The sequence below is a fragment of the Calypte anna genome, chromosome 3, assembly GCF_003957555.1.
Source record: "Calypte anna isolate BGI_N300 chromosome 3, bCalAnn1_v1.p, whole genome shotgun sequence".
Lineage (NCBI taxonomy): Eukaryota > Metazoa > Chordata > Aves > Apodiformes > Trochilidae > Calypte > Calypte anna.
Window position 1 is genome coordinate 20,330,036 of NC_044246.1, and position 12,267 is coordinate 20,342,302.

The window sequence follows — 12,267 nt, forward strand, 5'->3', positions numbered from 1 at the left end:
ACTGACATCAGTGAAAATGTACCCATTATACATTAATACTGCATTAAAAAACCCAGTCACCTCAATCCTGATTCCCTGGCAGTATGGACTTTAGTTTGAGGTACTTAGATGACAGAAGCTACTCCTGCTAGAGTACTTCAAATACTTTACATTTTCTGCAAGAGGTCTTCTAGCTAGATATCCTTTACAATATCCAGATGCTTAGAAGCAGGTAGGCAAATATCTACGTCAGGCAAGCATCCCTAAGCAGCTCTAAAAATAAGTCCAAGAATCCTGTAAAAGGCCTGCAGTTACTAGGAACCTAAAAACACCTCTATCAACAAATTTGCCTTCAAACATAATGACACACCATAGCACTCCTAGTACCTCAAACGAACCACAACTCTCCAACACCTATAAAACTCCCCTAAACCCTAAGCAAGGTGGGCATATTTTTACTTCTAAGCCATTTTCAGCTTGCTGCAACAGTGTAGGAGTTCCTGCAAAAGTGAGAAAGCCATTTTCCAGGACACAGCTCACTGTCAAAGCTATAGAAATTTGCATTATTAACAGCTTTTTAATATTTAGCAGTCTTCATATAGTCTAGCTCAAGTCTGATGTGGCTTTCCTTAAAGACTCTTTCTTTAAACAGCATGTAAGTAGTGTTTAAAATAAGATGTGTAGTTAACAAAGTCTCATCCTCATCAGCCAAACCTTGCAAATAATTTTGGTGTTCATGTGTAAGATTAATTTGACAGCCTCTCCAATAAACCATAAAACCATACAACTGCCTCGAAGAATTTCAGTCTTTTCAGAAGACAGATGTTTAAAAATTGTTGCTTAATCCTTCCCCACAATCTTCATATGTATTAATTTAATAATAAAATTTCTCCAAGTATTTCTTAGAGCTACCATAAATTTGCTGTCTCATATGCAAAGATCTCTCAACTATAGCTGGATAGATGTCTCAACTAAACACACTCAATTGCCTCTTTCAAGGGAGCATCCCTCCAAAATTTTTAATTACAGACTGACTATCCGCAATTTCAGCCACTTCCCCGCTTGTTCTTTCTCTAGGTCTGGTTCAGCTTGTTTTGCTGTATTTTGACTCTTTTCCAAGGTTTCAAATAGTTTGGTTGCACCAAAACTATTTGGAGAAACCAGAGTCTTTTTCCACCTTAAAAGCAGAGCCTAACACAGCAAATTCAGCGTAAGCAAGAAAATTAAATGGGCACAAAACCCAGTACTGATTGTCCATTTCCTTCCTTTTCCAAACGAGAAAGCTGAGCTCTCTAGCCTTCCCAACACTAGCCTCAGTCCCTAGAGAGACCAAGGGAGCTCTTATATTGCCACACTAAAGTAACCACTCAAAATACACAGAGAAGAAAAACCTTCCTGTTGAGATCACTCTTTGCTCAAGCAAAACATATGGGCCAATTTGCTTTCTACAGCAACTCCATCTTGGGTCAGCTCGACTGGCTAACACTTACTCATTTGTTTTTCACTGCCCTAGGCAGCACATTCATACAGCTAGAGCCAAACAACCCATTCCTTTTTTAAAAAAAAAAAATTTTTTTTTTAAAGCTTCCTTACCTATGCTCTTCTACCTGCTTCTCTGTCTCCCTCCCCCTTTCTTTTGTTCTTCTAATAAACACTTCTCTGGTTTCAGAGAGCAATTGCACAAATTATTGCTTTGAGCTTACTTTTCCACTGACCTTCCAAGTTCTTCTCACTTCTCATCAGCCTGTGTGAGCCCAACCATCCCCTTCATCTTTCAGCCCTTCTCTTCACCAAGGAAGCCTCCACATGACTACTAATTTTTCTTTCCCTTCACAAAAGCAGCATGTTCCTATTTGGTTTAAAAGTGTCTTTCCCCACGATTTACAAGCACCTATATTGTGTTCCTGACTTCCCAGCTGCTACTTCCAAGCTTAACACCTCCATAGCATGAGCACCCTCAGTGGGAAGCAGCTGCCTGGACTGGAGGCAGCACTGCAGGAAAGCCTCTAACACCAGCTATTCCTTAAAAAATATTGTTCAAAAGTTGGGCCTGTTATGCTAGCATTTTGACAATGTACTAAATTCACACAGACCTTAAAAAAACATAATACACCCTAAAGACCTCCGTTACTCCAAATGGAACTAATTGATGGGGTTTAATTTCAGAAAGGTCCTCAAGATGTTACATACAAATGGGAGGGGGAACTCAAAAACCAAAAGGATCCATACCTCCAGTTAACTTTGTTTTCTATGCAACCCTTGAAAATTTTTGCCTATTGTTCTCTGCAAGCACTTGGCAAGTGATTTTTATTTTTAGGATGTCTGGGAATGCTTTGGTTTGGTTTTGCTTTGTGGGACCACAGTGCCATCTATTGGAAAAGTTATGAAGAGCAGGCTCCTGATCATTTATTATTTGTAAAGACTTAATATATTTATTACTTGGGTTTCAAAACAAGTAAGTGGGCCGACTGTAAATCGTCGGCTTTTATAAATGTTTTTGACGATAGAAAGTGCAATTCTATTGAAAGTTCCTGACTGACACTTTCCAACAAACTCAAGGAAACACTTGAAGAGCCTAATACCAAAACACTAACATACCAAAAACTGTACTAACATACCAGAAAGAGAAGTTGCCACTTTTCAAATAAAAGGTCAGGAGTGGCTATCCTGCATGAGCCTGGCTTTTCTCATAGGTCCTAAATCTCCCATTCCAGCAGTCACCCCTGCTTCAGCAAGATCATACAGGAATGAACACAAAGCCTTCTCTCTAACCTGACTGCTACTAATTCTCAAAAAATCAGGCAACAGCTAGATCATCATAAATTCTCTCTCCAGCAATCAGCAATAGGCATGCCAAGTGAATTCTGCATTAATAAACTGCTCTTTCCATTAGTCAGCAGGAACTCAGAGCAGCCAGAACAAGCCTGTAGAGCATGTATAGTTCATACTCAACTTTAAATGAAGAGCAACACAAATTTTAAGAAGAGGGCACCTTTTTAAAAGGGTCCCTGGAAGGATTTCAGAGAAGCTGGGGAGATAAAGGCTAGCAAGCATGCTATCAACACCAGGCAAATTGCTAGAAAAAGAAACACCATGGCATAGGGTAGGAGAGGAAGGGCAGTAGATAAACCAGTCAGTGTAGAAGACTCACCATGGGAAGACCTTTTCCTCCAGAGGGCATTTCCAGGAGCCCCTCTAAGCTGCCCGAACCCCTGACCACCTGGCAGCAGACACCAGGCTGAGATCAGGGCTCCCCAGCCAGCACCCACTAATACAAAGCTGAGCACCAGGCAGGGAGAACAAAGCCTGAAAATTGGTTTTCAAAAGGAAAATGAGGCACAGGTGAAACGCATTATTATCTGGGGGGTGAGGCAGGATGGGGAAGGAGAAAATACCTCTCACTAGAGCACAGAGGTACAGCTGGCACTTTGCACCTCTCTCACACAGGTGCTTTTTAAATACATTATCTGTATATATTAAAGACTTAGAAAACAAGATGGCACTCCCACGCAGGCACTGGGAGCTCTCCAAAAGTGGTGTGTAAATATCTTTACATAAACATATATCAATATACATACATATATATATATACTTTTATGTATTTACATATCAACTGTCAACAAGCATAACAGCATTAACCACCAACTCAGGACCAAAACGCCAAACAAAAAACACCTTACTGTGAACAAAACCGAATACTTTAATCTTCATATGCCTGCAAGACACCCAATTTTCAGGAAAAATTTGCAAATCCAAGCGACAGCACACGAAGCTCCATGCTTCACCCTATCAGACCTGCAGGGTCACAACAGGAGCACCCTGGCTGCCCCAGCTCAGCACCACACAAGGATGTGCTCCTTGGGCACTCAGGAGAAACACAGCAGAGGCCCAAGCCTCCTTCTCCTCCTGGGCACAGCTCCTGCCGGCTCACCTCTCACCCCCCCAGCAGCTCACCAAGCTAAAAAAATAAAACAGGCTTGCTAACCTCTGCTTCTACATGGCACCATTCCTCCCAGGCTCTGCAATATCATCACAGCAGCACTTCTGTGCGGCAGGGCGGGAGGGGGGTCCCAAGACTGCCCCTGCCCAGGTGCCCATGGCTGCGTTCCTCCACAGGGGGTTACTCCATCTTAATTCACAGCCCTTCCTCTGGCAGGACAGAAAGCCCTGGTTTTTCTTTCGTTAGATAAATAATGTTCTCTTGCTGTACGGGGATTTTTAATGAATCACATAAATTTTCCTGATTTAGCACGATTTCCAGTGTGAAATCCCCGCCTCAGAGCATTTCCCTCAGGTATCAGGCCATCAGGAGATAAGGCCTCTCCCATAGGAATGCATACAAGTGTCACTTCCTTCACAGGGCGATTTTATTTTGGTTTGGTTCGGTTTTTCCCCCAAATGCAAGGCAAAAATAATCTCAGAGTGAGAGTAAAGGTCAACGTAGGACTAAGGGGATGAAAGAAGTCTCAAGGCTACAGCACCGTGCAGCTCTCACGTGGTGAGGTGGCTCTCTGCCACCTGAGAAGGGTCGCGAAAAAGCTGTGAATGCAGATGAACACCTGCTACGTGCACCTCATATTTGGCAAAAATTGTTCAATCAACCCCCCCACCACACCAAAACAAGGCCCCAAATGCATAACTAGCGGGTCCTCCTTGGTGAGGACAAGCAGCACTGATCCTGCTCAGTTTCTGGAAAAAAGTGGTCTCTGTCCAGTTCCTCTTTCTCTGCTAGTTTTTTGAGGAATTTGTGGGGTTTTTTGTGTTTTATTTATTTGTAAGTTTTTGTGTGTGGGTGTTTTGAGTTTTTTTGTTTGGTTGGCTGGTTTTGTTTTGTTTGTTTGTTTGTTTTTCCTATTGCACTAAACCAGCACTCTCACTGTATAGTATTTCAAGTACTTCTGCAAATACTCATCTGTACTTAAGCACTCACATAAGTACAAACATACTCCTCGAAACTGGGACATGGCACTCCTGCATGAAGATCAAAATGAAAAACTCACTGCAAGCACAAGATCAATTTTATTTACTGTATGATGTATTCCAAACCTCTCTTAATGATTTATACCTCCTTACACTGATCTGGTACATGCTTCAGGCAGGACCACACTGTCACTGAAAGCAATAGCAATGCTAATGCAAACTTCAGAGGGACAAAGCAGGAACCAGAAGTGGGAAGAAGTGGTAATTAAAAACCTTAGTGTCACCTTAGGGAGTTAACATCTGCAGTATACACTATGATTTGGGAAATAAAGTGCCTCTGCCTGCATGATTTTAAGGGTCTCGTTGAACTTTTTTGTATGCATTGCACTGTGAAAGTAGGAAACTAGCCATTAACATGGAGGTGGGTTCATAAGATCCAGGCCTAAACATTCAGGCAGTGTTCTCAGCTTTCTCTTTCAGGAAGTCCTGTGGCGTTGCCACCTCTCAAGTTGTGAAATCTGAGATTGTTTAAATTACTTTCCTTCCTGCTATGGCCTACATATCTGTGTAACTTGTAATGAGCAGTTACAAAGACTGTCGCTGATGACAGAGGCAACTAAGGGGCTTCTGTTACCCTTCAGCTGTAGTGACCACACCATGAAGTATCTACTTGCACTTTCTATTAAAAAAACACAATATAAAGTAACCTTTATTTTATAAAGTAACCTTTATTTCATGCAAGTTCACACAAGCCGCTCTTACCAGGAAAGCGTTCGCTTATTCCACGCTGACAAGGTGCCCTAATCACACCGCATTACACTGATACATAAGCACATACGCCTGTAACCAAACACATGCACGCAATAAAACGCCTCATGCGAGCACTCCACCTCCTGGTGTCACTGCCACCAGTGCTAATCCTGGGACGCGCATGCCTCCTCTCCCGCACACCAAAACCACGGCAGCGTGCGGGCGAGCAGGCTGCACAACTATAGAGTCCATACCCGGCACCGCGGCTGCATAATTTTTCCGTTAAATTCTTTTTTATTTCTCCGGAGCGCGGCAGCGCCCAAAAAAATCCCGTTTTGCCCCCCAAAAAGCTCTGTGCTCCAGGTGAGGCTCGAACTCACAACCTCGGCATTGCTCGGCTTTGTACTGCTATATAAGTACCGCGCGCTAACCGATTGCGCCACTGGAGCCCTGACACTCACTCCTCCCGAACGCTTTATCAAGGCTCGCCCGGCCCCGGCGGGGGAGGGGCGGAACCGGCGTGGTGGTACCGGTGCCCTGTGCTCGGCCCCGGCACCGGGCTGCCCGCTTCTCTACTGGGGTCAGCGCTCTCGTCGTTAAACAGCGGTAAACAGAGCCGCGGGGAGGGCAAGAAAAGGGTCGCTGAACCCTGCGCCCTTCGTGGAGGGCGGCGCCCCAAAGCACGGGAGGAAGGAGAGCGGCTGCGATGCCCGGCACAAAGCCCTCCCGTCTCCCCCGCCGTAGGGACAACCGAGCGCCGTGGCGGGCTGCGGCGGGGACGGGGGGGGGGGAGGAGGAGGGGGGCAGAGCCCGCCGCCGGTCGGGCGGGGCCTGATTTGCGGGGCGGAGCGGGGCAAGGAGAGCGGCCTGCGGGCGGCTGGGCCCTTCGGTCCAGGCGGGTACGTCCGGCGAGCACAGCCGGTGGCGGGCGGACATCGGGAGAGGGCCTCCCTCCCCGCCCCTTCCAATCCCTCGACATCGCTGCCGGCTGGAACGGCGGCTGCAGTTCCGTACTCCGGAGGGGAGGCAGACAGGCCTCGGTCTGGGGTCCTGTGGAACCAAAGCTCCTTTGGTGAAAAGCTTTAGCTTCTGGGTCAGGGAAGTTTATCCTCTTTCGCATTAGTTTATCGCTAATTCGCGTCTGCAGGGACATAACGCACCCGTCTGTAGGGCTCAGGTCCAAGCCAGAGAGAAAAGCAACTAAGTGCTGCCAGTAAATTAAATTTATGATTCCTAGAGTATCGCTAGCTGCACGCCCCCGGGCTTTGCAGTCTTCTTGCTATTCCGCTGCTATTGTGTGCAACACGAGGTGTGCTGTGGCACTTACAAAATATGCGTTAAGAGGACATAAAAAAATTGTTTGAATTATGCTTAATAGAAATAACAAAACCACTGGGTTTTATCACGGGTGAATAATTAATTGAGGGCTTACTTTAACTTGACTAACTTTATGCTACTTCATTATAGTACTTGACCAAGTACAGGGCATCTGTGACTCAGACATCACATAAGCAGGGTCTAAATTGCTTGTTTCAGTGCTTGAAGGTTTTGCCTTGCTGTTTGCCTGAAACTGAAGGATGGAATCAGGTGCTCCAATAGGAAAATGCTCAATAGATCTAGAGGCTAACATTACTGACATGTGGAAACAACATAGTGTATTATGATGTATCATATGCTTAGAAGCGGTTATTAGAAGAAAACATTTCTTGTTAAAGCATGCTGCTAACATGGATTTATTCTGCAGTCAAGGCTGTCTATGCGGCAGGAAGATGGCAAACCTACTTGACATCAGCAGATATTTAAACCCGACTAATGCTTGAACACTGTTACACGGTTGAGACAGAGATAAACTTTTTTTTTCCACCCACAGTTAAGCATTGTCACAATATTTACTTAGCTCTGTTGGGTTACTGACCTAAGTACTACAAAGCATTCTCCTTTCTGCAGCTACTTTCCTGTGAGCAAAGCAACAAGCTCTGGGCATTTCATTATAGTCCGAGTGCTTGTAGGGAGTGCTACACAGCTCTTGGATTTCTGTGGCCTCTAAAAATGTATTATAGGTGGCCCAGCAGCAGATGTCAGGCACTCCACCAGTTTTAACCATCACTGATTTCCCTACTACTTTTGGCAGATTGAGTGGCAGTTCTGTGCAACTTCATTACCTCCTTCCCCACCTCTCATCCATAAATGAGCTGAAACCTTTTGAAGCTGTTCTGAGATGAGGTGCTTCTCCCTTGTCAAGTTTTTTCCTGCTGTTGGTACTATTACTGTGGGGAGTACTTAGAATATCTTCCATGGTATGGATCACTGACAGGTGAAGCAACATGCAGTTGATACATCTGGCCATTGATGAAGGTGGCTGGCATGGAGAAAAAGAAAAAGCTAACAGTTCATTTGAAAAATAAATTTTCCATAATCACATAGGTTTACTGGCATAACATAAAATGGCAGCTGCCTTCATCACCCTTAGAAGTGCAGCGTTGCACTAGGAAACAAACTTTCTTACACCACACAAATGTTGCTGTGAACATAATTGCATCCAAGTGCTTTTTTTTGGCAAATGCAAGAATGTGGGGAAGAATCAAAGCTGTGAATGTACAGACAAGGTCTTCATTGCAGGTTTTAACTGAGGCAAGAGGGAGGATTCAGCAAGTCTCAATTAGGTGCTGGTATGGATTATAATAACTTCCTGTTATGTTTTAATCAGTCTTCCCATAAGGAGTGATATCAATGAAAGTTCCGGGATCTTTAACTCTTCTGTTGTGCTATGTGCTTGTTTGTCCCCACAGAGACTGAGGCCCATGATAGTGTGTTATAAATGTATATATAGCAGTGAAATTTGGCCATGTTAATTAGTATGTGTGAACATAACTGTACTTGTTTTTTTGAATATAAATAATTTTTCATTTTCTTAAAAGTACCTCATTTGTATTCATTCTCAAAGAACAAATAGAAAAAGCACAGACCAAAACCGGAAAGCATGTTCAACTGAGTTACAGTGATTATTTAATCATATCTATTTCTTCCTTTTTTCCATTTCTTTACAATATTTAAAAAAAAAAAAAGGAAAAAAAGAAAATAAAAAGAAGCAGTTAAAGCTATCCTAATGCTGCAGAAAGTTACTTGCTTCCTGCTGCTTGCACAATTCCCAAATTATCATTTGATTGTCGCTCCATTATTTTAACACCAGTGTAGATAAATCAGTCTCTGTAGTGGACAGGAACAGAAAGGCAAAATTGAAATTATAGTAAAAGGATTTTGCCCTCAACTTGCTGGTGAACTCAGACCTCCCCTGGTAAAGATTTTCCACAATCCTTTTTAGCATTAGGTATGAAAAAAGCAAGGCTTAAGAGTCAACTTTTACAATGCTGTTTGCTTTCAAGAGTAAAATGGGCACAGTGCAGCAAGCAGCCTCTGTGCTTGCTGGTTTTATGTTCTCTTCCCTCTCCCCTTCCCTGGAAATCTAAACCATTGTAGGTCTTTAACATCAACTCTTTGTATAGAATAAAAGGCAATAAAGGAAGTTACAGAAAAATGACAAAATATCAAATATAGAAAAAAAATCTTGGCCAATGAACATGAATACCTCTTCTAACTAAAACCACATAGCTTATATGCTTTTTCTTAATAAATGCTGCTTGTTGTACATCTGATAGTAAATTTAAGTCTCTAGTAGGTCTGGTGCTTCAAGAAAACAGAAAAATAGAGTAGGTGATAATCTCATTTTTTTTCCACTAGCACATTTTTCCTGTACCCTCAGAGCAAAAATGAATTATTTTTGTGTAGCAGTTTTGTATTTCCGTAGTCCTGCACTCCCCTGGCAGCAGAAGCTGAAAATCAGGTCCTTACCTTTGAATAAAGAGAAGGATCTGAGCCAAAAGAAAAAAGCAGAACCCCCAGCTAATGGAACATGGCATAATGGGTGTGAAGAGTCACTGTGAAATAGATAAGCAAGAAAAATCCAGGCCCCAATCAGGTCCTTGTTTATTTAGTCTCACAGAGGCTGCAGTGGTGGCTCTTTTCTGTGCCTCTCCAATACACTTCACAGGAATCAGGTTTCATGCTCCCATATTTCCAGGCCATACAGACCATTTCTTAGCCCTCTTCAAAACCCAAAAGAACAAAGTTCCCTTATGCCTCTTATATGGACAGGAAGACCATTAACTGCGTTTTTCAAAACCAATTGATTTCAGAAGGTTGCAGAAACTGCTGCCCTGTGATAATAAGCTCAGCTTCATACTAGCAGTGAGCTCTCTAAGTGAACTCCATTTCTTTTTTTTGTCTTTGAATGGACGTAGCTATCAGGTTTTCATACTTCAATCTAGCCACAAAATGGATATATCAGCCTGCAACTGAGACTGTTTTCTCTGCAGGTATTAGTACTTTGTATGCTGCCTAGTGGAAGAATGTGGAAACTAGAGATTAGAGTGGGGGCTGCAGACAATAGCCCTGCACTTTAAACTGGCACATTAATACTGTGGTGAACAAAGCTCTGCTCTATCAATTGCAGGATCTGTGTGTTTCCTGCTGTGGCTTTGTAAAATCTCTTGGGTTTTGTGCCCAACAAATGGAGTCCTGCTCTGCAATACATTTTACTAATGATGAGGCAGAGCTTTACAAAACCATGGTCATTAAAATAGTGTCTACAGTTTTCCTGGTCCCACCAGGCTGGGTCACAACCCTCTAAGTGAAAGTGCATTTTAAATAGGTCTGTTTCCTTCAAAGCTAAATACTGTGCCAGAAAGCCTACAGTACAAAAAATATTGAAATACTCCTCTCTGTAGGTCCAAAGCCAGTCCTAATGACTTAGGTACACACTAGAAATTTTGTGGGTAAAAATAAATAATGTGGATTATTTTTTTTTTTTTTTATAACTGAGTGAAATAATAATGACTTTGGGCTTATTCCAGGGGATATTATTGGCAGTCTCATTGTGATTGTATTACTAAAGCAGTAATTCACCTGTGGAACATCTTATCCCCACAAAATATAGATTATTTTTTTTAATTATTATAATATTAAACAAAACTGCAAAGTAATGATAAGTGATGAAGGGAAAATAGAGTTGCCCATAAACATACTGGAATAAGAGCATGATACTATTTCAAACTCATAGTCTACTGCATTTTCATATTGGAAAGTTATTATGTAAGCTAAAGAATTCCCAGATTTGTATTGTTCCAGCATACTGACTCTTCAATCCAGCAACTGCATTGCTCATATGCATAAGCTATGGAGGATGTATCTCTCAATTTAAACAAATTGAATTATAACCTTATGCCCATACATATTCACTCACCAAGAAAAATGTAGGTATAACAAGAAGACAAGAGCAACAGAAAAGTGCTAAAAATCTATGATGTCTTGATTTTATTTTTTTTTATCACTCAATATATTTCAAGTATGAATGTAACTGTTAAACATATTAAAAAATGGGGGTGGCAGGGAGTGAGCTGTCTCATAGGAACTATGTAGATGTTGAACAGAAACTAGTGGTGGAATAAAGACTAAGATCTGGAAAGCCCAGTAGTTCTCAGTTTCTCATTTGCTTGATAATTTGATGACAAGATGCTGCACTGCCCCAAAGGGCATCAGAGAAGGTTCAACTCTGCAACCAACCCTGCTACAACATAGGTAAGGAGTGCATCAAAGTAAAACGAGCATTTATGGACAGCTGCTTTTGGTCTTAGAAATGCAAGAGACATCTTTATTTTTGCTGTCTGGCAGAAGTAATTCCTAATATTTTCAAACACACTCCCCCAAACATTTAGCCTAACAAGGTTGAGAGGAGGTGGGAAAATGAAATGGGGTTCTGCTATCAAGCCTGACTCATCTATACATAGATAAACATGTATAAAAACTTCTTCTACGGAACTAAAATATAAGTGACTGCTCACAACTTGCATTTAGCTGTGACATCTGTTTCTACATGAGACTTGAAGGATGTGCATGCCCCAGTCCTGCCATTTTCCTTACTCTGTAGCAATGCAATTTCACACACACTCCAGCTGATGCAGTGAAGAGACTCAGAGACCTTCTGTGGGCCAAATAAGTCTACGATGAAAAAATACATTTAAAAAAACAGTAGTCAATTATTAGCTAAACTGCTGGAATATCAGAACTCTTTACAAAGTAACCTTTGGCTGATGGACCTGTCCCCTCTGACGCTGAAGCCTGAAGGAACCTCCTACCCAATCCGCTCAGCTCTGGGGATGGAGTCACAGGCAGTTTGCACTCTGCAAACTCCAGCATCTCCCTCAAAAGTTTCATAGCTGGCAGACCATGGAGCTCCTTGTAAATGTAAAAAAATGGATAGAAGAAAACAAAACTGCCTTTTTGCCACCTGTGTGCAATAAGCTCATGTAAGTAAAGTTTTTTTGTTTGTTTGTTTTACTTACCTAGACATATGAATATTCATAGCTACAAGAGGAAGCTGCTTAAATGGGTACATGGTAAAGATTGGTAAGAAACTGCAGTTCTTCTGAAACTGCAGTCAGAGCGTTGTTTTGAAGAATGGAAATTGACTAAGATCTGGTTTGCAGTAACTCTTCAGAAGCTGTGAAGATCAACATGAAGATATTTGCCTCAACTCAGTCTCCTCAGCAGTTAGACCAAGTC

At 42.3% G+C, this 12,267-nt stretch overlaps 1 protein-coding gene and 1 non-coding gene across 3 annotated transcripts in view; one reads left to right on the plus strand and one right to left on the minus strand.

Moving 5' to 3' along the window:
* Positions 1-6,004: 6,004 nt before the first annotated feature.
* TRNAI-UAU lies at positions 6,005-6,098 on the minus strand. The gene is made up of 2 exons: positions 6,061-6,098; positions 6,005-6,040 (listed from the first exon to the last, which is right to left on the minus strand). It is a non-coding gene; the product is annotated as a tRNA-Ile (tRNA).
* A 5,746-nt stretch (positions 6,099-11,844) lies between these two features.
* Positions 11,845-12,267, plus strand: part of HAAO (3-hydroxyanthranilate 3,4-dioxygenase) — a 35,220-nt gene continuing 34,797 nt past the window's right edge. The window contains exon 1 of one of the 2 annotated variants that reach the window (XM_008496590.2): positions 11,845-12,011. In XM_008496590.2, the coding sequence (XP_008494812.1) occupies positions 11,932-12,011 (80 nt within the window). In that variant the 5' untranslated portion in view covers positions 11,845-11,931. The remainder of the gene's footprint in view (positions 12,012-12,267) is intronic. The other variant, XM_030448056.1, reaches the window with a different exon arrangement.